Source organism: Heptranchias perlo, chromosome 35, assembly GCF_035084215.1.
Source record: "Heptranchias perlo isolate sHepPer1 chromosome 35, sHepPer1.hap1, whole genome shotgun sequence".
Classification (NCBI taxonomy): Eukaryota; Metazoa; Chordata; class Chondrichthyes; order Hexanchiformes; family Hexanchidae; genus Heptranchias; species Heptranchias perlo.
In genome coordinates this window covers 11,284,378-11,311,326 of record NC_090359.1, presented here as the reverse complement: position 1 = coordinate 11,311,326, position 26,949 = coordinate 11,284,378, and the positions used below count along the sequence as shown (strand labels likewise).

The 26,949-nt window shown below is 46.1% G+C and overlaps 2 protein-coding genes across 2 annotated transcripts in view; both read left to right on the top strand.

The window, feature by feature from the left end:
• The window catches only part of LOC137302345 (zona pellucida sperm-binding protein 3-like), a 1,023,493-nt gene that overhangs the window by 403,722 nt on the left and 592,822 nt on the right, over positions 1-26,949 (top strand). The window lies entirely within an intron of this gene.
• On the top strand, positions 6,585-8,732 carry LOC137302040 (probable G-protein coupled receptor 139). The gene is made up of 2 exons (XM_067971738.1): positions 6,585-6,651; positions 7,822-8,732. Exons 1-2 carry the CDS (start codon positions 6,585-6,587, stop codon positions 8,730-8,732), a joined length of 978 nt encoding a protein of 325 aa, XP_067827839.1.

The following is a 26,949-nucleotide window of genomic DNA, read 5'->3' as shown; positions in this document are numbered from 1 at the left end:
TAGTTTGAGATGCTGTATTAGATTGACGTATTGTATTAGTTGGAGTACTGTATTAATGTGAGGTGCAGTATTAGTTTGATATGCTGTATTAGGTTGAGGTGCTGTATTAATTTATACTGATATATTAGTTTGAGGAGCTGGATTTAGGTGAGGCACTGCATTAGTTTGAGGTACTGTATAAGTTTAAAGCACTGCATTAATTTGAAATGCTGCATTGGTTGATAATTGCGCAGTAGTTTGAGGAGCTGTATTAGTTTGAGATTCTATGTTAGTATGAGATTCTATTTTATTTTGTGCTGCTCTATTAGTTTGAGATGCTGTATTTGTCGGTGGTGCTGCATTCGTTTGAGGTGCTGTTTTAGTTTTTGGTGCTATATTAGTTTGATGTGCTGATTTAGTTTGATGTGCTGTATGAGTTTGAGCTGTTCATTAGCTTTATGTGTTTTGTTTGCAGAACTCTATTAGTTTGAGCTGCAGCATTGCATTGAAGTAATGCGTTAGTTTGAGGTATTGTGCTGGTTTAAAGTGGTGCGTTTGTTTATTGTACAGTGTTAGAGTGGGCCAATTTTTAAATTTTATGTGCTGTAATAGTTTAATCTGCCGGGTTAGTTCGAAGTGCTCTTTTCTTTGAATTGCTGGTTTAGCTGTAGTCGTTGAAGCAGTTTGAGGCGCTGCATGTTCTGTTACTTTGAGGCGCAGGATTATTTTGTGCTGTTGCCTCACTGTGAAATGCTGAGTTATTTTAAATTGTCATTTTTTTAAACTGGGGAGGTGGTTTGAATTGGGAGTTTGCTTTGAGTTGATGAGTTCGTTTGATTTGGGCGTTAGTTTGAGTCGGAGTCGGTTTGAATTGCAGGTTGGGTGAGTTGGGAGTTGGTTTAAATTGTGGTTTGGTTTATTTGTGGTGTTGGTTTGAGTTGGAGGTTTGCTCTCAATGGGGGGTTGGTTTGAGTAGAGGGTTGTTCAAATTGGTGTGTTGAGTTGATTTGACGGATTGATTCGAATTAGGGTAGTGGTTGAGTTGGGGGTTGGTTCACACTGTGAGTTGGTTTGAGTTGGGGGTTGGTTCACACTGTGGGTTGGTTTGAGTTGGGGGTTGGTTCACACTGTGGGTTGGTTTGAGTTGGGGGTTGGTTCACACTGTGGGTTGGTTTGAGTTGGGGGTTGGTTCACACTGTGGGTTGGTTTGAGTTGGGGGCTGGTTCGCACTGTGGGTTGGTTTGGTTTGGGGGTTGGTTCACACTGTGAGTTGGTTTGAGTTGGGGGCTGGTTCACACTGTGAGTTGGTTTGAGTTGGGGGCTGGTTCACACTGTGAGTTGGTTTGAGTTGGGGGCTGGTTCGCACTGTGAGTTGGGGGTTGGTTCTCACTGTGAGTTGGTTTGAGTTGGGGGTTGGTTCACACTGTGAGTTGGTTTGAGTTGGGGGTTGGTTCACACTGTGGGTTGGTTTGAGTTGGGGGTTGGTTCACACTGTGGGTTGGGGGTTGGTTCACACTGTGGGTTGGTTTGAGTTGGGGGTTGGTTCTCACTGTGGGTTGGTTTGAGTTGGGGTTGATTCATGCTGTGGGTTGGTTTGAGTTGGGGGTTGGTTCACACTGTGGGCTGATTTGAGTTGGGGGTTGGTTCACACTGTGGGCTGATTTGAGTTGGGGGTTGGTTCACACTGTGGGTTGGTTTGAGTTGGGGGTTGGTTCACACTGTGGTTTGGTTTGATTTGGGGGCTGGTTCACACTGTGGGTTGGTTTGAGTTGTGGGTTGGTTCACACTGTGGGTTGGTTTGAGTTGGGGGTTGGTTCACACTGTGGTTTGGTTTGATTTGGTAGCTGGTTCACACTGTGGGTTGGTTTGAGTTGTGGGTTGGTTCACACTGTGGGTTGGTTTGATTTGGTAGCTGGTTCACACTGTGGGTTGGTTTGAGTTGGGGGTTGGTTTGCACTGTAGGTTGTTTTGAGTTGGGGGTTGATACACACTGTGGGTTGTTTTGAGTCAGTGTGCTAGTTTGGATTAGGCGATTGATTTGAATTGGTATTTTATTGTATTTATGTATTCGTGGTTGGTTTGAATTGAGGGGTTCGATTGAATTGGTGGATTAGTTGCCTGGGTGTGTTATGTTGAATTGTGGCGTTAGTTTTTACACAGAATTACATTTAATTTGCAGCACAGAAACAGGCCATTCGGTCCAACTGGTCTGTGCTGGTGTTTATGCTCAACATGACCGGACAGATGGTCTGAGAAAGCAGGGCAAAGACCAAGGGAAGTCTAGATTAAACTGCATTTATTTCAATGCAAGAAGTCTGATGGGCAAGGCAGATGAACTCAGGGCATGGATGGGTACATGGGACTGGGATGTTATAGCTATTACTGAAACATGGCTAAGGGAGGGGCAGGACTGGCAGCTCAATGTTCCAGGGTACAGATGCTATAGGAAAGATAGAGCAGGAGGTAAGGGAGGAGGGGGAGTTGCGTTCTTGGTTAGGGAGAACATCACGGCAGTAGTGAGAGAGGATATATCCGAGGGTTCGCCCATTGAGTCTATATGGGTAGAACTGAAGACTAAGAAGGGAGAGATCATTTTGATAGGATTGTACGACAGGCCCCCAAATAGTCAACGGGAAATTGAGGAGCAAATATGTAAGGAGATTACAGACAGCTGCAAGAAAAATAGGGTGGTAATAGTAGTGGACTTTAACTTTCCCAACATTGACTGGGACAGCCATAGCATTAGGGGCTTGGATGGAGAGAAATTTGTTGAGTGTATTCAGGAGGAATTTCTCATTCAGTATGTGGATGGCCCGACGAGAGAGGGGGCAAAACTTGACCTCCTCTTGGGAAATAAGGAAGGGCAGGTGACAGAAGTGTTAGTGAGGGATCACTTTGGGACCAGTGATCATAATTCCATTAGTTTTAAGATAGCTATGGAGAATGATAGGTCTGGCCCAAAAGTTAAAATTCTAAATTGGGGAAAGGCCAATTTTGATGGTATTAGACAGGAACTTTCAGAAGTTGATTGGGAGAGTCTGTTGGCAGGCAAAGGGACGTCTGGTAAGTGGAAGGCTTTCAAAAGTGTGTTAACCAGGGTTCAGTGTAAGCACAATCCTTATAAAGTGAAGGGCAAGGCTGGTAGAAGTAGGGAACCTTGGATGACTCGGGGGATTGAGGCCCTAGTCAAAAAGAAGAAGGAGGCATATGACATGCATAGGCAGCTGGGATCAAGTGGATCCCTTGAAGAGTATAGAGATTGCCGGAGTAGAGTTAAGAGAGAAATCAGGAGGGCAAAAAGGGGACATGAGATTGCTTTGGCAGATAAGGCAAAGGAGAATCCAAAGCGCTTCTACAAATACATAAAGGGCAAAAGAGTAACTAGGGAGAGAGTAGGGCCTCTTAAGGATCAACAAGGTCATCTATGTGTGGAACCACAAGAGATGGGTGAGATCCTAAATGAATATTTCACATCGGTATTTACGGTTGAGAAAGGCATGGATGTTAGGGAACTTGGGGAAATAAATAGTGATGTCTTGAGGAGTGTACATATTACAGAGAGGGAGGTGCTGGAAGTCTTAACGCGCATCAAGGTAGATAAATCTCCGGGACCTGATGAAATGTATCCCAGGACGTTATGGGAGGTTAGGGAGGAAATTGCGGGTCCCCTAGCAGAGATATTTGAATCATCGACAGCTACAGGTGAGGTGCCTGAAGATTGGAGGGTAGCAAATGTTGTGCCTTTGTTTAAGAAGGGTGGCAGGGAAAAACCTGGGAACTACAGACCGGTGAGCCTGACATCTGCAGTGGGTAAGTTGTTAGAGGGCATTCTGAGAGACAGGATCTACAGGCATTTGGAGAGGCAGGGACTGATTAGGAACAGTCAGCATGGTTTTGTGAGTGGAAAATCATGTCTCACGAATTTGATTGAGTTTTTTGAAGGGGTAACCAAGAAGATAGATGAGGGCTGTGCAGTCGACGTGGTCTACATGGACTTCAGCAAAGCCTTTGACAAGGTACCACATGGTAGGTTGTTACATAAGGTTAAATCTCACGGGATCCAAGGTGAGGTAGCCAATTGGATACAAAATTGGATTGACGACAGAAGACAGAGGGTGGTTGTTGAGGGTTGTTTTCCAAACTGGGGGCCTGTGACCAGCGGTGTGCCTCAGGGATCGGTGCTGGGTCCGCTGTTATTTGTCATTTATATTAATGATTTGGATGAGAATTTAGGAGCCATGGTTAGTAAGTTTGCAGATGACACCAAGATTGGTTGCATTGTGGACAGTGAATAAGGTTATCTAGGATTGCAACGGGATCTTGATAAATTGGGCCAGTGGGCCGATGAATGGCAGATGGAGTTTAATTTAGATAAATGTGAGGTGATGCATTTTGGTAGATCGAATCGGGCCAGGACCTACTCCATTAATGGTAGGGCGTTGGGGAGAGTTATAGAACAAAGAGATCTAGGAGTACAGGTTCATAGCTCCTTGAAAGTGGAGTCACAGGTGGATAGGGTGGTGAAGAAGGCATTCGGCATGCTTGGTTTCATTGGTCAGAACATTGAATGCAGGAGTTGGGATGTCTTGTTGAAGTTGTACAAGACATTAGTAAGGCCACACTTGGAATACTGTGTACAGTTCTGGTCACCCTATTATAGAAAGGATATTATTAAACTAGAAAGAGTGCAGAAAACATTTACTAGGATGCTACCGGGGCTTGATGGTTTGACTTATAGGGAGAGGTTGGATAGACTGAGACTTTTTTCCCTGGAGAGTAGGAGGTTTCGGGGTGATCTTATAGAAGTCTATAAAATAATGAGGGGCATAGGTAAGGTCGATAGTCAAAATCTTTTCCCAAAGGTAGGGGAGTCTATAACGAGGGGGCATAGATTTAAGGTGAGAGGGGAGAGATACAAAAGGGTCCAGAGGGGCAATTTTTTCACTCAAAGGGTGGTGAGTGTCTGGAACGAGCTGCCAGAGGCAGTAGTAGAGGCGGGTACAATTTTGTCTTTTAAAACGCATTTGGACAGTTACATGGGTAAGATGGGTATAGAGGGATATGGGCCAAGTGCAGGCAATTGGGACTAGCTTAGTGGTATAAACTGGGCGACATGGACATGTTGGGCCGAAGGGCCTGTTTCCATGTTGTAAACTTCGATGATTCTATGATTCTATGACCCTCCTCCCACACTACTTCATCTAACCGTATCTGCATACCCTTTTATTCCTTTCACCCTCATGCTAAGGTTCTCGTTAAAGGCATCTATGCTATTCGCCTCAACTACTCCACGTGGTAGCAAGTTTCACATTCTAACCACTCACTGGGTAAAGAAGTTTGTCCTGAATCCTTTATTGGATTTATTATTGACTATCCCATCTTATATTTATGGCCTCTAGTTTTGAACGCCACACAAGAGGAAACATCTTCTCTGCATCTACCCTATCAATCCCCTTCATAAATTTAAAGAGCTCTATTAGGTCTCCCCTCAGCCTTCTCTTTTCTGGAGAAAAGAGGCCCAGCTTATTCAGTCTTTCCTGACAGTTATAACTTCTCAGCTCTGGTATCATTCTTTTAATTGGTTTTTGCAGCTTTCCCAGTGCCTCTATTTGCTTTTTGTAATATGAAGGCCAGAACTGTTCACATTACTCGAAGTGTGTTGCAACCAACGCTCGATACAAGTTTAACATAACTTCCCTGCTTTTCAGTTCTATTCCTTTACAAATGAACCCCAGTGCTTTGTTTGCACTTGTTATGGCCTGTTAATTTGCGTTGCTACTTTTAATGATTTCTGAATGTGTACCCCTAGATCTCCTTGCTCCTCTAACCTATTTAGAGTATGTGGCCTCATTATTCCTCGGAACAAAATGCACCACTTCACATTTATCTATATTAAAACTAATTTGGACGCCCATTCTACAAGTTTATTAAAGTCTTCTTGTAATTTGAATTGAAAGATTGTTTTGTCTTGGGTGGTTCGTTCGATCTGGGGGTTGATTTGCGTTCATAGAATCACAGGATCTAACAGCACAGGAGGAGGCCATTTGGCCCATCGTGCCTGTGCCGGCTCATTGAAAGACCTGTCCAATTTAGTCCCACACCCTACCTTTGGTGTGTTAGTTTGCATTAAGGGGTTGGTTTGAGCTGGGGTTGGTTTGAGCTGGGGTTGGTTTGATTTTGGGGGTTGGTTTGATTTGGGGGTTGGGTTGAGTTGCTATATTGCCTTGAATTAACACAGAAGAGTACAGGACATCACTGTAACAATATGAGATCTATAGATGAGCATGAAAGGAACTACACCATTGCTGAGATAAAACGCTTCCAATTTTAATTTAAGATCATAAATATTACCACAATTGTCCAGACTTTGGTGCTTTTCCCTTTAATCCCGGCAATTTCTATTTTAATATATGCTCAGGGACTGAAATCGGCCGTCCAAATCTGTTTGTTCAAATAACTAAAACTAATTTGAACGGTTTTGCAATCTGATAGTCCCAGTGGAGATCCCACATGGTATAAATTAAAGGCTCTGGGAATGTATCGCCTCAGAGTTTAATTCGGAGCGATTGCCTGAAGCACGAAGGGACATCATCACCACACCGAAAATGATTGAAACATTTCGCAGCATCAGAAAAATATGCTACGTGACCCTTGCAGTGATTGGTGTCCCTGGTAAGTGACTTGAATCATTTGTGTAAATCTGTGTGTGAGCTGCTCTGTTCCTGATACTGTTAAATGTTGGTCTGTTTGTGTCCTTTACACAGTAACTGGATAAGTGATATAATTTCAATCAATATGATTTTTTAAAATTCTGCCCTTTTAGTCCGTTGCCTTAACGGGAAATATAATACTTTTAAAAGCCATTAGTCACAATAAATTATCAAGTTATTGCTTTAAGTGGAAATCCTTGTAATCTTGCAGCAGAGCTCAGTGCAGGCAACTCTCCAAGGACCTGGTATTACTGGAAATATCCGTCATTGAAGAATAATACTCGGTGTACAATTCACACAATGAATGTTGTGGAGTGCAAACCGAAATGCATTGATGCTGGGCTGTTACTTGTTCACCGCATCAACATAAACCTACGTTAACTATTTAATCAGCAGGTTCGCACAGTTGTTGTATTCAAATCCTGCCCCGACTCCCATAATAGCTGGGACTTCCTTCCTTTTGAGGAAGCTGCTCCGCTCTAGACATCCATTTATATTTCTGCTTATGTCACCCCCCCTCCCCCCCTCTCTGGTCCAAAGTCCTGTAATTGCGCGCTTCCATCAAACTCACAGCGGATGGTATCTCACGGGCTGGACACCATGAGGTCGGTGCCCGGCCAGTTTCCCTCCTCCCTCCCCCACTGGTACATTCCGAGGGCCCCACTTCGGATTTACTGGTTGGTTTTCCTTCACTCCATTCCCGCTGGAACGCCTCGCCCCCTTGTTATATTTTATTTTATCCCGTTTGATTTTTGTTCACCAATGACCACCCCGTTGTTAATTTTTACACTAAGATTACAAGTCCTTGCTGCCACATGCAGCAAAACTAAATCCCCTCCTTGGATGCAGCCGCAAAGCTTTGAATTTCGTACAAGGTCATGTCAATCAGCCCAGGCAGGGTTTGGGGATGGGGCAGTGAGCTCAGAGACTCTGGACTGGGAAGGGAAAATCCTCCCAGGTTCCTGCCCCTGATCCCTGTGCAGTGACCCTGCTGCAAACGACAGGTGTGTGTACCTGGGGTGAGAATACTGGGACATCCCCACACTCAAATACTTAGTGTCTGGGCTCAGACTTCGAGAATGGTTCTTGAGTTTGATCAGTACTTTGCCGTCACTTTCCCTTTATCTTACAGTTAATTTAGTGGCGATTGTGATCCTGTCCCGAGGAAAGTGCGGACTCTCCAATTGCATCACACGCTACCTGGTGGCCATGGCAGCCTCGGATCAACTGGTCATTATCACTGAGGTTATCTTGAATCGGATCAGTTCCTACTTCTTCCCGGGATCTTTCCTGCTCATCACCCCTGTGTGTAGTCTTATTAAAGTCCTGCGTCGTGCATCCATAGACAACTCTGTCTGGTTAACTGTCACTTTATCCTTTGATCGCTTTGCTGCCATTTGTTGCCAGAAGCTGAAAACAAAATATTGCACCGAGAAAACCGCGGCTGTGGTTATAGCCACAACCTGCACTCTGCTCTGTTTGAAAAATGTTCCCTTCTATTTCACATATAAACCCGGAGAGATAATCGACAACGTACCGTGGTTTTGTGCTACAAAATCAAGCTATTATCCTGAGCCCGGATGGGTGGGATTTGACTGGATTGATACGATTGTAACCCCATTGCTCCCATTTGCTTTAATTTTGTTGCTCAATGCTCTGACCGTCAGGTATATTTTAGTGGCCAGTCGAGTCCGTAAGGGACTGAAGGGTCAGAGCAAGGGAGAGAATCACAACGACCCAGAGATGGAGAGCAGAAGGAAGTCTGTGATTTTACTCTTCACCATATCAGGGAGTTTCATACTTTTGTGGCTTTTATATGTTATCGAATTCTTCTATTATACCATTACAAAAACAAATAACTATGATCACAATGACTCTTTATATATCTTTGAACAAGTCGGATATATACTGCGGAATTTAAGTTGCTGCACAAACACATTTATTTATGGGGTGACTCAGACCAAATTCAGAGAGCAGTTCAAGAGCGCGGTGAAATATCCGGTTACCCTAATTGTTAAATTAATGAATAATAAAAACAACTGAACTCTGCCCAGAGGTAGTATCCAGTGTTTCCGGTTCATTAATCCGGTATTTATCCCTAAACTTTCCTCCTCTGAATTACACCAGGAATCGCTCGAGATCTTAAGATATATTCAGGAGCAAAGCAGCCATTGTGGTTCGAGCCATCTCGCTACTTTGATTGACAAGTGTCACATTTTGTTATAAGGACAATAGAAGTTTAGAGAAAACAATAATAAAGGCAGCAATTCCCAACTGAAGGAAATCCCGGAATTCCAACACAGAAGATGAAGATTTTTTGCCCAGCAAATCTCTTTATCACCTGACACTCTGTACTGTTGGGTAAATAAAACGTTCCTGAAGTTATTATTGATTTTTATTGACTACCCGTCTCTTGCCATCTTTCTGTGTCTTTCGGTTTCTAGTTCTGTATTTCTCCTGTCTGTTCATCTTTCCATCTCTTTACCTCTAGTTCTCCTTTTTGTACTTCCTTACACCCTTCTCTATTTTACACTATTTCTATATTAGTATTTCCTCCCAGTATTCTCCTCCCACTCTAGTTTAATTTTTAAATTTCTCTCACTCTTCGTTTTATTTCTCTTCCTGTATCTCCATCCCCTCGCATTGTTTCTCATTCAGTCTGTATTTCGTGATCCTTTTTTCCTTATTGTACTTCCCTCGTTGTCTTGTTTCTGTATCGCTTCCTTTGTCTCTGAATGTCCCTCGATCTATTCTCGAGTATTTTTCTGTCCGTCTATCACGTCCCCTCTCTGTTTCTGCATCTTTGACCTCTTTCTCTACTCTTGATTCTTCTCATTCTCCCTCCTCTCCCATTCACCTGTTTCTTCTCGCTTTCATTCCTTCACCCCCCTCGCCTTCATCTACCCCAAGGGAAAATAATAAGAAACCGAAATAGGAGAGAGAGAGAAAGCAAAAACTAACGAGGGAAGGAATGGGTATAAGAAAGAGGCTGAATATGCAATAAAAAATAAAAAGATAGAGGATAAAAAGAGAAGACAAAAGGGAAAGGAGAGAATAGGTCTGGATGACGAGGGAGTGGAATGAGAGAAAAAAGAGAGAAAATAGAAACGAGAAATAGCAATAGAGGGAGGAACAAACAACAAGGGGGAATAATGGAAAAGTGTTTGTGAGAGAGAGAACGTGAGTTACCAAACGTTTTCATCGCTTTTCACAGGTAGATTTATGATGTTTGTAAATCGTATCATGTAGAGACTGGGAGGGGAGAACGCAAACATGGAAAATGAGAGAATGTGCGCAAAAAAGCATTCCCACTTCAGGCACTGATATCCACCGTTATTTACTGTGGTTCCGTGTCCACAATGGTCAAGTGAATAAAGTAATTAGACACTTTACATTAGATAGAGATGATTTTCTGACTCAGAGACGAGAGTGCTGGCAGTGAGCTAAAGCGAGCTGGAACTCCACCCCTGTTCCTGATTTTTTATTATTCTATTTTCTTCCATTCCAACATCTGCTGAGACAGTTCTGACCCTCGGTTAGTAAATAAAATGATCATAAATCTTCAACCACCGACAGTCGAGAGTTTTCCAAATACTCTTCCAAATGTCATAAAAATATAAATCTGTACTTACATTACTGACACTCACGCACCACAACTGCTCAGAAAAAAGAGCCAACTACGAACAAAACGAAAACCAGTTCTTCAGTTACCATCCCCTTGATCACAAGATTCCCCAAGGAAATTTCATTAAAAATCGGGCGGCTGTCTTTCCAGAGGCCAGCCCTGCTTTCATCGTGTTTGTCTGTCGAGCGGTCATAGGGATCTAAATGTATCGACTGGTTTCAAGGCACAAATGAACATTGGTGCGAATGGGACTCGTGCTCCCTAGAAATAGCGGTCCAGGCAGAGCAAACTTAAAGTCATAAGAACGTGAAAGTAAATGTTAGAGCAGGAAATGTCGCAGGAAAGTGTCAATGAAATGGAAGGAGGAAAGTAGAGGAGGTCGATTGGTTATGTAAGGGAAAAAAACGTGCGCGAATAGGCGGGTTTGAATTATGAAACATCAAGAACAGGCATGTGAGAATGCTAGGATTTGAAGGAGTTAAGAGGTTTTCACCACCAATAAAAATTATTTATTTCATGGGCTAAATATTGATTTCTAGCTGCATTCTATTAGCATATGTGGCAGAGGAGAAAAGAGGTAAAGTAAGTTGTGCCGATTCCAACCGAGGTTGCTGCGACCACAACACACAGTACTAAACACTAGACAATCACAGCACCACATATCGGCCATAAAACCGCTGCCCGAACCACGGCAATGGCACGCCCTGCAGTGCTGAGAAAAGAAGAGTTTTTGGTGAAGAGGCCAAAATAAGCAGCGCCTCAAATTGTGGCAGAATAGGGGTACAGCCCTCCCCATGATCCATCCTTTAAATATCCACCCAGCATTTTCACCATTGCAAGTTTCATTAACTTTTGCAACTTTTTAATTTGTTCTTGGCATTATCTGTGCTGATCCTTTACTTGGACCGCTGCACGGCATCTACAACGTTGTCCAATGCCCATAGAGTGGAGCGGGATCATTTTCACTCGTAAACCAGCAACCCTGATGTTAAAATCATCTGCCGGAGAAAGACGCGATTTCAGCGCGGTGACACTGGGCCAGAGTAAAGTTCAGTTAATGTGATTGCCGAGTGGCGAGAGGGTGGATTTGGAACTCCTGTGCGGCTGCTTTGCGCAGGTAACACGACTTGTTCCAAATTAAATCATGAACGAGCTAAAGTTTGAGGTCGCAGCGACAAGAACCTGATTATATTAATTACAGAAAATTAATGAAACTCTGTGAAAGATGAATAATTGTTGTAATCGCCATTGATCAACCGATAACTTTCTGCTGCAGACTGACAGAAACACTGACATGGACACTGGGTGAGAGAGAAACTTTAATCAGTTTCAACAACAACAACGACAAATACAACGTCCATTTATATCGCACATTTAACGTAGCAAAACGTCCCAAGGGGCTTCACAGGAGCTTTTTTAAACAAAATTTGACACCGAGCCACAGAAGGAGAGATTAGAAGCAAAATACTGCGGATGCTGGAAATCTGAAATAAAAACAGAAAATGCTGGAAATACTCAACAAGTCAGGCAGCGTCTGTGGAGAGAGAAACAGAGTTAATGTTTCAGGTCGATGACCCTTCGTCAGAACTGGAAAAAGTTGAAGATTAAACAGTTTTTAAGCAAGTACAGAGTCAGGAAAGGGGATGGGGGCGGAAGGGGAGGGGAGGAAAGAACAAAAGGGAAGGTCTCTGATAGGGTGGAGAGGAGGATGGGGTGTCAGAGAGTGGCTGTTCAGCCTCCACGAGGGAGAGGTCTACTCACCTCACAACAACAACAGTGCCGCCCTTGTCAGCAGGTTTAATGACAATGTCAGGGTTGGACCTGAGAGAACGGAGTGCTGCGAGTTCAGAGGGAGGGAGGTTAGAGTGAGTGAGGGGAGTAAAGAAATTGAGACGGCCGATATCACGCCGGCAGTTCCCAATGAAAAGATCAAGAGAGGGTAAGGGGCCAGAGGGAGGGGTCCAGGTGGACCGAGAATTCTGAAGAAGGGAGAAAGGGTCCGCTGTGCGGGGGGAAGACTCCTGGTCAATCAAATGGGTGCGGAGGTGAAGGCGACGGAAGAAGAGCTCAGCATCGAGTCCAGCTCGAAACTCATTGAGGTGGGGGCGGAAGGGGATGAAGCTGAGGCCTTTGCTGAGGACTGACGTTCGGGGTCAGAGAGGGGAAGGTCAGAGGGAATGGTGAAAACACGACAAAGAGATTGGAGGGAGGGATGGGGTCAGAGGAAAGTGAAGGGGAAGAAGGATCGGGAGGGGTGTTGGGATCTAAGAGTTGTTGAAACTTGCGGTCCTTGACACCTGAAAGGAAGAAAAAAAGTTTTTTGTTAAAGCGCCAGATGAGGCGAAGGATGAAATGGAACTGCGGACCAGGACAGCTCTGAAGTAGAGAGAGTCGGTGCTGCTGAAGAGAGAGTGTTTGATCAGGTTTCTACTAAAACTCACTTTCACAGACACATCTCCTTCCTCAGCAACTGTGTCCGGCTCCGACTTATTCCACGTGGATTCCAACTTAAATTCCACCCTTCATGTTTCGGATCCGCCCATGATTCCAGATATCTCCATGATATTCAGCGTTCCTCCAACCATTGCTCCCGCCGCTTCCTGAGATCCACGCTCAACGCCACGCACCGCCACATGCTCACTCTCGACCTCTCTCTCCACGCATGGTTTTTATCCCATCCGCGCCATTATTGCATTTACCGTTTGATGTGTTGGTTCCTTCATTATATTCATCCAGAAGTCCTGGGTTTCAGTCCAATCCGAATCCACGTGGATGAATTTTGCATTGCTCGCTGAACTCTGCTCAAATCAGCAAAGTCCTGATTGGTGCCCGGAGGTGTTGCGAGTGTCAGATGTGAATAACGTGAAGTATCAATCAAAGTGCACAATGACACCCCGGGAAAGCGAGTATCTCTCATCGGATATTACTGCACCGCCCCAACTTGCCAAATGTGAACCTGACCTGCTGAGTGTTGCCAGCAGTTTCTGGGTTTATTTTTGTGCTTTCACTATTGCAGTTTTCCTGACAAACTGCAACTTGCCTCAAGGGCGCAGCTTCAAGCACAACTTTCTTGTGCTCTTCTCACACACAAGATCGCACTTTACTTTCCGACACACGCGCTTTAAAATCTGCCGTTTCCGCACACAGCGTCGTGCGCCACGAGAATTTGAAAGACCTTCGGCTCATGGCCTGTAATCGCTCCTTTTTCGCCGCAGGCGCTCTTTACATTTATCCTCTACTCGATTCAAACGCCTGTTTCAACAGAACTATTAAGATCAAGGTGGAACACTTTCGATCTTACTGCACCGCCCCAACTTGCCAAATGTGCACCTTTCAACCACCATTCACAGCTCTGCAGCGCTGCCCGTCGCTCACGCACCTCAACTGCTGAGAGAAAAGAGCCAACAAGCATCAAAACAAAAACCAGTTCTTCAGTTACCATCCCCTGGATCACAAGATTCCCCAAGTAAATTTTGTGAACATTCGGGCGGCTGTCTTTCCAGAGACCAGCCCTGCTTTCGTCGTGTTTGTCTGTCGAGCGGTCACGCAGATCGAAATGTATCGACTGGTTTCAAGGCACAAATGAACATTGGTGTGAATGGGACATGTGCCCAATAGAAACAGCGGTCGGAGCAGAACAAACTGAAAGGCGTGAGATCGTGAGAGTGAATGTTAGAGTCGGCAATGGAGCAGGAAAGTGTCCATGAAATAGAGGGAGGAAAGTAAAGGCGGCCAATTGACCTTTGAAGGAAGAAAAAGGGAGGAGAAGAGGCGAGTTTGAATTGTGGAACATCAAGTACAGGCATGTGAGAGTGCTGGGATTTGACGGAATTAAAAGGTTTCACCAAAATAATATTATTTCTTGTGCTAAAGATTGATTTCTTGCTGCATTCTCTTAGCATATGTGGCAAAGGAGAAAATCGGTAAATGACATTCTGTGGAGACTCGGATTCGCACGGAGGTTCCTGCGACCACAACGCAGAATATTAACCACAAAACAATCACGACGAGGGACATCAGGTGTGGCAGTTGTGCCCGAACAACAGCAATGGCGCTGCTTCGAAAAGAAGGATTCTGAGCGATGAGGCCAAAACAACCAGCACCTCAAATTGGAGCAGCGGTGGGATTCGAACCCACGCCCCGACAAAGACTGGGACCGAAATCCAGCGCCTTCAACCGCTCAGCCACACTACCATATCACCACTGCTGCTTTCAGAATCTGGGAACTGGTGATTGAAAAGCGGCTTTCTCACTCTGACCTTTCAGTCCAAGACTTGAAGGAACAAAATAAAAGGGCTTTCTTTGCACTGTTCATGCGACAAGGTGGCCGAGTGGTTACGGGCACGGACTGCGAATCTATTGAGCTTTGCCAGCATTGTTTTGTATCCCACCCGCGCCATTATTGTATTATTTCAATCGTTCATGGGATGTGGGCGTCGTTGGCAAGGCCACCATTTATTGCCCATCCCTAATTGCCCTTGAGAAGGTGTTGGTGAGCGGCCTTCTTGAACCGTTGCAGTCCGTGTGGTGAAGGTTTTCCCAATGTGCTGTTAGGTAGGGAGTTCCAGGATTTTGACTGAGCAACGCTGAAGGAAGGGTGATTTTTTTTCCAAGTCGGGATGGTGTGTGAATTGGAGGGGAACGTGCAGATGGTGTTGTTCCCATGTGCCTGCTGCCCTTGTCCTTCTAGCTGTTAGAGGTTGCGGGTTTGGTAGGTGCTGTCGAAGAAGCCTTGGCGAGTTGCTGCAGTGCATCCTGTGGATGGTACACACTGCAGCCACGGTGCGCCGGTGGTGAAGGGAGTGAATGTTTCGGGTGGTGGATGGGATGCCAATCAAGTGGGCTACTTTGTCCTGGATGGTGTCGAGATTCTTGAATGTTGTTGGAGCTGCACTCATCCAGGCAAGTGGAGAGTATTCCATCACACTCCTTACTTGTGCCTCGCAGATGGTGGAAAGGCTTTGGGGAGTCCAGAGGTGGGTCACTCACCACAGGATACCCAGCTTCTGGCCTACTCTTGTAGCCACAGTATTTATATGGCTGGTCCAGTTAAGTTTCTGGTCAATGGTGACCCCCAGGATGTTGATGGTGGGGGATTCGGCGATGGTAATGCCATTGGATGTCAAGGGGAGGTGGTTAGACTCTCTATTGTTGGAGATTGTCATTGCCTGGCAATTGTCTGGCGTGAATGTTACTTGCCACTTATCAGCCCAAGCCTGGATGTTGTCCAGGTCTTGCTGCATGTGGGCACTGACTGCATCTTATCTGTGGGGTTGCGAATGGAACTGAACACTGCGCAATCGTCAGCAAAGATCCCCATTTCTGACCTTATGATGGGGGAAAGGTCATTGATGAAGCAGCTGAAGATGGTTGGGCCAAAGACACTGCCCTGAGGAACTCCAGCAGCAATGTCCTGGGGCTGAGATGATTGGCCTCCAACAACCACTCCATCTTCTTTTGTGCTCGGTATGCCGATCCAGTGGAGAGCTTTCCACCGGAGCGGCAGCTGAACGGATGGTCTCAATCTTTGTGACAGAATAGTCCAGGAGCTCCTCGCAATTTTTTTGGTGAGGGTGGAAGAGGCAGGGGATGCAAGAAGACGGTTTGTGGTTGAGAAGAGATACAGAGGATATCTTTGGATTCCAGGATGATCCTGGAATAGTGAGCAGTTTTCTGTCTCACTCTGTTCAGAGAGAGAGAGACAGAGACCGACGCAGGAAAACATAGAAACGATGAGGCACATACACAGACAAACAGACACAGACACACAGAAACAGACACACATACACATGGAGTGACTCAGAAATACAGAGATACAGAACATGAATAATTTGGCTGATTTTTGTTCGATTTCTGTCGGAGATTTCGTGAAATCTTGCAGATCAATTAAAATGAGCATAAAACTCGCGATGTTCAACATCGTGGAATTTCAATTCACTTAAGAATTATTAATTCGACAAGGAACTTGTTGAATTTTGAAACGCAGAGATGAAACGGGTTGATGAATGACGGGATCTGAAGTCTGTCAGATTTGAACCTGCGCGGGGGAAATGAATGAATTTCGAATCTGTCACCTTAATCACCAGTTAGTAAAAATCACAATTGCTCTGCATCCAGTCCTCAAATAGTCTCCGTACAATAATATTCTGAAAGTGACAATCACCTGTTTTTTTGCTCTGCAGTTTTTGTTCAGGAAGAAGCTCGGCGAAGACATAAAATTAAAAGTTGGCGTCTGATAAATGCTTCCTCCCCGTCGGGGAATTAAACCCCGGACTAAGGCGGGGCAACTCACCACGATAAGAGAGAAAGAAAGAACGAAAGAAAGACAGAGTCAGTTGTTCGTTGTCTAACAAAGAGAAGGAAATGTAAAAGGTTCTTTCAAGAGTGGCCCGTGGAAAATGAAACAAACTGTCATCAAATAAATAGTTAAAAGAAATGCACTGATACATGAAGCATGTCTAACACCATCTGGGATGAGTGCACGATCAATGTCGCAGCTCCTCGTTAGTATCGTGATGAGTATCCCCGCCTGTCACGCGGGAGACCGGGGTTCAATTCCCCGACGAGGAGAATAAACTTTCGCCGCCTTCAAAAGCTTTTATCTCCAATATTGGATGCGGAATATACAGTGAAAAACTGACTCGGAGTTTCCCACTTTCCCCGATTTAATTTCACTGATATTCCAGCGGTTTTAAAATCTGCTCTCAGCGTCACTCGTCATCTCGATGTTCGACTGGCTTCTGTGATGGTGGGGATTTCGGGAGGAGGCCGAGATGGATCATCCACTCGGCACTTCTGGCTGAAGACGGTTTCGAAAACTTTGCACTCACGTGCTGGGCTTTACCATCATTGAGGATGGGGATATTCATAGAGCCTCTTCCCGTGAGTTGTTTAATTATCCACCATCATTCACAAATGGGTGTGGCAGGACTGCAGAGCTTTGATCTGATCCGTTGTTTGTGGGATCGCTAAGCTCTATCGACAGCATGCTGCTTCCACTGTTTGTCAAGTAGTCCTGTGTTACTTTCAGGTTATTGGTGTGTGTATATGTCTGTGTGTAAGTGTTTATGTAGCGAGGAATGTGTGTGTTTGTGTATGTGTGAATATGACTATGTCTGTCTCACTTGTTATATGCGTTTCTGAGTGTCTCTCTCTTCCTTTCTATCTGTCACTTTTTCCCTGCTCCTCACATAATTTTTCTCTGGACCTTGACTAATAAAGAGATAGAAAGTAAGACTTCTTTCAACAGTGGCATGTGAAAAGTTAAACAAATTGTCATCAAAGAAGTAGTTAAAATAGATTCACTTAAACATGCATCATTTTCATTGCTGTATGTGAGATCTTTCATGTCTGCGCCTGTTTCGGGCTGGTGACAGCGCGATTCTGCGTTTTATTTCTTGCCCATCATTGTGGTTCTCACATCGAGCTGAAGCGTGAGGCAGGGGGCAGATTTTTAAAATCGCTGTGAAATCAATTTGTGGAAGTGGGAAAGGCCGAGTCAGTTTTTCATTGTATTTTCAACATCCAATATTGCAGATAAATGAAAGTGAAGCTTCGAAAGCAGCAATAACCTCCTCGTCAGGGAATTGAACCCCGGTCTCCAGCGTGACAGGCGGGGATACTCACCACTATACTAACGAGGAATTGGTGCAGACAGTTGCCGTATATTCACCACAGATGCTTCACGTTTCAGTGAATCTGTTTGAACTGTTCATTTGATGACAGTTTGTTTAACTTTCCACGAACCACTGTTGAAAGAAGAATTACCGACCACTTTTCCATCTCATGTTGGATCATGATGTGGGTAACGCGGGAGAGAGTGAGACAGAAAGAGACAGATCTTCTCAGGAAAATATAGAAAATATGAGGCACATACACAGACAGACAGACAGACACACATGCACATGGATTGACTCAGAAATACTGAGAGTCAGAATATGGATAATTTGGCTGACTTTTGTTCTATTTCTGTCGGAGATTTCGTGAAATCTTGCAGATCAATTAAAATGAGCATAAAAGTCGGGGTTACTCAATGCTGTGGAATTTTAATTCACTTAAGAATTATTAATTCTAGAAGATACTTGTTGAATTTTGAAACGCAGAGATGAAACAGGTTGATGAATGACTGGATCTGAAGTCTGTCAGATTTGAACCTGCGCGGGGGAAATGAATGAATTTCGAATCTGTCACCTGAACCACCAGTTCGTGAAAATCACAATTGCTCTGCATCCAGTCCTCAAATAGTCTCCGTACAATAATATTCTGAAAGTGGCAATCACCTGTTTTTTTGCTCTGTAGTTTTTGTTTGGGAAGAAGCTCGGCGAAGACATAAAATTAAAAGTTGGCGTCTTATAAATGCTACCTCCCCGTCGGGGAATTAAACCCCGGACTGAGGCGGGGCAACTCACCAGGATAAGAGAGAAAGAAAGAACGAAAGAAAGACAGAGTCAGTTATTGACTAACAAAGAGATGGAAATTTAAAAGATTCTTTCAAGAGTGGCCCGTGGAAAATTAAACAAACTGTCATCAAATAAATAGTTAAAAGAAATGCAGTGACACATGAAGCATGTCTAACACCATCTGGGGTGAGTGTACATTCAATGGAGCAGTTCCTCGTTAGTGTAGTGGTGAGTGTCCCTGCTTCTTACGCGGGAGAACGTGGTTCAATTTCTCAACGCGGCGATTCAACGTTTTCAAAAGTATTTATCTCCAATGTTGGATGTGGAATGTGCAGTGCAACTGATTCAGAGTTTCTCAATTTAATTTCACTGATATTCCAGCGGTTTTATAATCTGCTTTCTGCATCACTCTTCACCTCGATGTTCGACTGGCTTTTGTGATGGTGGGGATTTCGGGAGGAGGCCAAGGTGGATCATCCACTCGGCACTTCTGGCTGGGCTTTACCATCATTGAGGATGGGGATGTTCATGGAGCCTCTTCCCGTTAGTTGTTTAATTATCCACCATCATTCACAACTGGGTGTGGCAGGACTGCAGAGATTTGATCTGATCCTTGTTTGTGGGATCGCTTAGCTCGATCCACAGCATGCTGCTTCCACTGTTTGTCAGGTCGTCCTGTGTTACTTTCAGGTTATTGGTGTGTGTATGTTTGTGTGTCTCTGTCTGTGTGTGTGTTTATGTTGCTCGGATGCGGGCCTCCATTTTCACAGCTTTTTTATTTTTAGCTCGTGGGGGCCGGGATTCCTGGGCCTTCTCCTTCACACCACATGAGAGGAGACGGGAAGGCCCGAAACAGCAGGTAAATGCCTTTATAGCACAGCTTGTGGGCCCGGAGGAGCAGGAATGCTTTCCGCAGGCCCAACAAGCCAACCTGCCGCGATCCCATACAGGCGATCGGCCGACCCCCTCCAAATCTCCGACACCCCTGCACGAGGGACAAACCCCATGATCTCCGACCCCCGCGATGACCCCCGAACCCAGCCCCCGATGACTGAGTCCTCGCACCGATGACTGTCCAACCCATGACCCCTGACCAGCTCCCATGACCCCTGACCGCCTCCCATGACCCCCCCCCCCTCGATAAAATCATGCCCAATGAGTTTGATTCCCGTTGTGTTATCTCTTTGTCGGTTTGCTGGTAAACGTTTAACTCGCGTCTGTTCCCGTCAATGGTCACAAGTAGTAACAGACAGAGCGGGTCTGACCGCCCCGAGATGTGGAAAAGACATCAGTTTAGGACAAATGCCTCAAATCAAATGGTCTCCCGGCACCGAGAGACAAATGCCAGAGAAAAAGGCAGAAGAGAATAGAGAAATAAAAGCTCAATAAAGACACTACCAATATTTCCCATTCTTGATGCCTGTCTATTTCTTCCCCAACTTTTCTGTGCCGGTTAAAATTTCAGTGCAAATAAATGCGAGAATCGACTCAAAGAATGAGAACCAAGCAACAAAAATTGCCGAACACAGAATCAAACCCAGAGACCTTTAGATCTTCAATCTCACGCTCTACAAACTCAACTTTTTCGGCTCCACTGTAAATTGAACTTTGTGACATCTCCTTGGAGGAAAATAAAAACCGGGTGGAATTTCCCCTCCCGCTCATTCCTCACTCTGGGGGAATGGGACCAGACCAGATGTCGGAGCTCAGGTTATGTTAATGTTCAGCTGATGACATCTTAATATTATCTTGTGTTTGGCCTCATTTAATCAGCTTCGTGGGCACTTTCTTCCATCATCTCGTCTCCAAAATCCCAATTATCGCCCCCATTTCACAGGAGAAGAAACTCACTCTGGAGATTCACATGGAGCGAATTCCCAAAATAGGTTCCCGCCCGGGAATCGCTCGCGTGGGAGGCAAACGTGATTACCGCCACAGGACAGAAACCACTACTCAATTTATAGCATCTTGTGGCTTCTCCCTTAAATAACATCACTTCTGTCCCACACTACAAGCTCACAATCCGTCTCTTTCACAAACATTTCACTGATCAAAACTTCAGAAGTCACACAGGAAAAAGTCTTCATTTAAAAATCATTGAACTCCCGGAGGAGCTGCGGGGACAGAATGAGCGGTGCAACTGAGTACAGAGATACAGAGAGACACCAGCAGAGGGAGGTAGAGAGCGGTGTGACAGAGTACAGAGATACAGAGAGACACCAGCAGAGGGAGGTAGAGAGCGGTGTAACTGAGTACAGAGATACAGAGAGACACCAGCAGAGGGAGGTAGAGAGCAGTGTAACTGAGTACAGAGATACAGAGAGACACCAGCAGAGGGAGGTAGAGAGCAGTGTAACTGAGTACAGAGATACAGAGAGACACCAGCAGAGGGAGGTAGAGAGCGGTGTGACTGAGTACAGAGATACAGAGAGACACCAGCAGAAGGAGGAAGAGAGCGGTGTAACTGAGTACAGAGATACAGAGAGACACCAGCAGAGGGAGGAAGAGAACGGTGTAACTGTGCACAGAGATACAGAGAGAAACCAGTAGAGGGAGGTAGAGAGCGGTGTAACTGTGTACAGAGATACAGAGAGACACCAGCAGAGGGAGGTAGAGAGCGGTGTAACTGAGTACAGAGATACACAGAGAAACCAGCAGAGGGAGGTAGAGAGCGGTGTAACTGTGTACAGAGATACAGAGAGACACCTGCAGAGGGAGGTAGAGAGCGGTGTGACTGAGTACAGAGATACAGAGAGACACCAGAAGACGGAGGGAGAGAGCGGTGTAACTGAGTACAGAGATACAGAGAGACACCAGCAGAGGGAGGTAGAGAGCGGTGTAACTGAGCACAGAGGGACAGAGACAACAGAAGAGGGAGGTGGAGAGCGGTGTGACTGAGTACAGAGATACACAGAGAAACCAGCAGAGGGAGGTAGAGAGCGGTGTAACTTTTTTTTTCAAAAAATATACTTTATTCATAAAATTTGCAGCAGTACATACAATACAGTTGTCATATCACTTTCCAAACGTACACAATACAGATTATACAATTTGCAGGTTACGTCAAGTACAGTTCAATGAACACATTGGACATAATTACAGTTCATGACACTCTCGGGTGTCTCATTGCATCATACTCAACACAGATTATTGCTTACAGATTCATTTCAGATTCATTACAGGTACATTACAGCAATTTGAATTTTACATTCTGCCCGAGGGGGTTTTTCCCTGATTGCAGCCCCTCGGTTTACAATGGCGGGAAGGCTCTAAACGGTTGCCTTTCCCCACAGGGCCTTTGCGGCGGCCGCACCCATCCTCAGTGCATCCCTCAGCACGTAGTCCTGGACCTTGGAATGTGCCAGTCTGCAACACTCGGTCGAGGACAGCTCCTTGTGCTGGAAGACCAGCAAGTTTCGGGCAGACCAAAGGGCGTCTTTCACCGAGTTGATGGTCTTCCAGCAGCAGCCGATGTCCGTCTCAGTGTGCGTCCCCGGGAACAGCCCGTAGAGCACAGAAACCTGTGTTACGGAACTGCTCGGGACGAACCTGGACAGATACCACTGCATCTCTCTCCAGACCTTCTTTGCAAAGGCACATTCCATAAGGAGATGGGTGACGGTCTCGTCTCCACCGCAGCCTCCTCTGGGACAGCGCGCGGTGGCGCTGAGAGTCCGGGAGTGCATGAAGGATCTGACAGGAAGGGCCCTTCTCACCACCAGCCAAGCTAGGTCTTGGTGCTTGTTTGAGAGCTCTGGCGATGAGGCGTTCTGCCAAATGACATTGACAGTCTGCTCGGGGAACCAACCGACAGGATCCACCATCTCCTTTTCCCGCAGGGTCTCGAGGACGTTACGTGCGGACCACTTGCTGATCGCCTTGTGGTCAAAGGTGTTTTCCTGCACAAACCTTTCCACGAAGGACAGGTGGGGCGGAACGGTCCAACTGGACGGAGCGTTCCGTGGCAGCGTGGCCAGGCCCATCCTTCTCAACACCGGGGACAGGTAGAACCTCAGCACGTAGTGACACTTTGTGTTTGCGTACTGAGGGTCTATGCACAGCTTGATGCAGCCGCACACAAAGGTGGCCATCAGGATGAGGGCCACGTTGGGCACGCCTTTCCCCCCTTTCTCTGGAGATTTGTACATCGTGACCCTGCGGACACGGTCCATTTTTGATCTCCAGACAAAGTGGAAGATGGCTCGGGTGACTGTCGCGGCGCAGGAGCGAGGTATGGGCCAGACCTGCGCCACGTACAGCAACACCGAGAGCACCTCGCACCTGATGACCAGGTTCTTGCCCACGATCGAGAGGGATCGTTGATACCACAGTCCCAGGTTCTGCTTAACCTTGGAGATACGCTCCTCCCAGTTTTTGGTGCACGCCCCGGCCCCCCCGAACCAGATCCCCAGCACCTTCAGGTAATCCGACCTGACGGTGAAGGGGACAAAGCATCGGTCGGTCCAGTTCCCAAAGAACATGGCCTCGCTCTTGCTACGATTTACCCTGGCCCCCGAGGCCAGTTCGAACTGGTCGCAGATGCTCATCAATCTGCGGACCGACAGCTGATCCGAGCAACTGTGTACAGAGATACACAGAGACACCTGCAGAGGGAGGTGGAGAGCGGTGTAACTGAGTACAGAGATACAGAGAGACACCAGCAGAGGGAGGTAGAGAGCGGTGTAACTGAGTACAGAGATACAGAGAGACACCAGCAGAGGGAGGTAGAGAGCGGTGTAACTGAGTACAGAGATACACAGAGAAACCAGCAGAGGGAGGTAGAGAGCGGTGTAACTGTGTACAGAGATACAGAGAGACACCTGCAGAGGGAGGTAGAGAGCGGTGTGACTGAGTACAGAGATACAGAGAGGCACAAACAGATGGAGGTGGAGAGCGGTGTAACAGGGTGCAGAGATACAGAGAGACACCAGCAGACTGTGCAGCAAAGCAACCTTTTATCTGAAATCTGAGGCGAGATCTAAACTGCACAGAGTAGAGGAAGCATTACTGTGTATCTAACCCGTGTTGTACCTGCCCTGGGAATGTTTGATTTGACAGTGTAGAGGGAGCTTCATTCTGCATATATCCCGTGCTGTACCTGTCTTGGGAGTGTTTGATGTGGCAGTTCAGATGGAACATTAATCAGTCTCTCCACATAACTGAAGTCCCTCATCCATGGCACCATTCTAGTAAATCTCCTCTGCACCCTCTCGAAGGCCTTGACATCCTTCCCAATGTTTGGTGTCCAGAATTGAACACAATACTCCAGCTGAGGCCCAACCAGTGTTTTATAAAGGTTTAGTATCAATTCCTTGCTTTTCTATTCTGTGCCTCAATTAATAAAGCCAAGGGCCCCATTTGCTTTTTTTAATAGCCTTCTCAACTTATCCTGCCACCTTCAAAGATTTGTGTAACTACACTCCCAGGTCTCTCTATTCCTGCACTCCCTTTAAAATTGCACCATTTAGTTTATATTGTCTCTCATCATTCTTCCTACCATAATGTATCACTTCACAATTCTCTGCATTAAATTTCATCTGCCATGTTTCTGCCCATTTCACCAGTCTGTCTATGTCTTCCTGAAGTCTGTTACTATCCTCAACATTGGTTATTACATTTTCGAGTTTCGTGTCATGTGCAAAATTTGAAATTATACCCTGTACTCTCAAGTCCCAGTCATTAATATATATCAAAAAGAGCAGTGGCCATAATACGGAGCCCTGGGGGACACCACTGTATACTTGCCTCCAATCTGAAAAACAACCGTTCACCACTACTCTCTGTTATCTGCCCCTTAGCCAAATTTGTATCCACGCTGCCATTGTCCGTTTCACCCCATGGGCTTCAATTTTGCCAACAAGTCTATTGTGTGATTCTTTATCTTGCCTTAATCTCTCCCTGCATAGAAACTCCCCGACCCATATTCATGGCCACCCCCTCGACCTTGCCATCTCACGTGGCCTCTCTACTCCCGATTGTGTCAATCATGGATAAGGCCATCTCTGATCACTTCCTTGTATCCCTCTCCACCCACATAGAATCAAATAGAAAGTTTACAGCATGGAAGGAGGCCATTTGGCCCATCGAGTCCTTACCGGCTCAATGCAAGATCAATCCATGTAGTCCCACTCCCCCAATGCACATCACAGAATGAACTCAGGGATCCCACGCCACTTTCTATGAGCGGTAACAGGCTGCGGTTATGGTGCAGACCGGGACCCAGGGCTGAGGCTGTGGTCATCAGTTACTCTGGGAGTGGCACAGTCTGGTTCATGACTAGCCGGGGGTGAGAGTAACACCAGGGAGTCAGGCTGGTGTTTAGAAGGGTGTGGGTTCCATCTCCCGTTCCAGGACTGGGACACATGATCCAGACTGACTGTGTCGTTCTGAGAGGGAGCTGCATCGTGAGAGGTGCTGTCCTTTGAATGAGGTGTTTAATGGGGGTCCCTTCTTTCTGCTCCGAGGTTTTAAATGTCCCGTGGCAATTTGTGAAGAGCAGGGAGTTCTCCCGGTGTCCTGGCCAATATTCTTTCCACAACCATCAGCACCCAACAAACAGGCGATCTGCTCAATATCTCATCACTGTTTGTGGGATCTTGCTGTACACAACTTGGCTGCTACGTTCTCTTATAAAACGATAGTGACTGAAGTTCCAGTGAAGTGCGTTGGGATGTCCTGCGGATGTGCAAGGTGCGATACAAATGCAAGTTCCTTGTTTCTCACAGTGGGCCGTGTCTCTTTCCTCGAATCATTGAGACTCTCAGTCAATTGGTCCGTTCTCTCCGCAGATGGGGCCCGACCCGCTGAGTGTTTCAAGATTGTTCTGTGCGTGTTCCACTCAGACTCGGGTTTTACAGTAAATGATAAGACGATTGTCGTCAAACGCTTGGCCATGAGCTGCTGCCCAGCTGCTGAGTGACCTGTCGGGACATTGTTGCTTGCTTCCCTTCAGCTTGTGGGACTGGGTTTTTGGTGCACTGTCCCTTTCAGAGCTGTGGTTTGCCTCATTTCTCAGTGTGATTGTGGGGCTGACACAGAAGCGAGAGAGGAAGGAGCAGCCACAGCCCGGACTGCAGGCAAATTGGGAGGCTGGGACTAAAAGTTCACTAACCCCACAACGGGAGTCGAACCCGGGCCACTTGGGTGAAAAACAGGATTCCTCACCGCTAGACCATATGGGAACTGAAAAACAGATTAGCAGGAAGGGCACTGAGACTACAACCGGAAAGTTAACGGACGATTCATAGGAGGTATTCACAATTATGAAAGGGATTGACAGAGTATGGAAGGAGAAATTGTTTCCAGTGATGGAAGGGTTAATAACCAGAAGAGAAAGATTTAAGATAAATTGAAAGACAATCATGGGGGATGTGACTAAGATTGAGACCATTCATTCAGCTGCCTCTGCCGCTCTCCCTCCATTCCCCTCGCCCACCAAGTTTCTCTCCTACCTCCCCTCATGCCCTCTCTGAGCTCTCTTGACCCACCTCCTGCTCCCTCGACCCTATTCCCACCAAACTGCTGACCACACAACCTCCCTTCCTGGCCCCATGTCAGCTGACATTGTTAATGGTCTCCTCTCCTCGGGTACTGTCCCCCTCCCCATCAAATCTTCCATCATCACCCTCCTTCATAAAAGACCCACCCTTGACCCCTGTATCCTTGCAAACTACCACCCCATCTCCCACCTCCCTTTCCTCTCCAAAGTGTTGTCGCCTCCCAAATCCATGTCCATCTTTCCCACAACACCATGTTTGAATCCCTCCAATCAGGTTTCCACTCCTGCCACAGTACTGAAACGGCCCTTGTCAAAGTCACAAATGACATCCTCTGTGACTGTGTAGAGTGAGATTTAATCTTGATCGAACCCTTGATGCACCTGTCCCCCGGAGTGTTTGATGGCACAGTGTCGAGGGAGCTTTACTCTGCCATGTCCGATACAGTATCAGTCTGTGATGGAGCAGAGCCCTGCTCTTTAATAGAAATCATTCTTTCGATTCGCCACTGAGCCCCTAAAGCAGCCTCCAAGACCCAAAGTCTGATTTCCATCCCACAGTTCTAGCAGTTTGCGAGGGCTGGGCCACGTTAACAGCAGCTCTCGGTTCCTGGTCTGGAGCTGAGGTGTTGTGTATTGTCCCTGACACAGGTACTAGACGGTGAGCTGCTGGCTCCTATTGTTCTGGGATCATTCCCTGCTGCTCTGTTCTCACCTCTTCACTGGGTCTCAGATTATTAC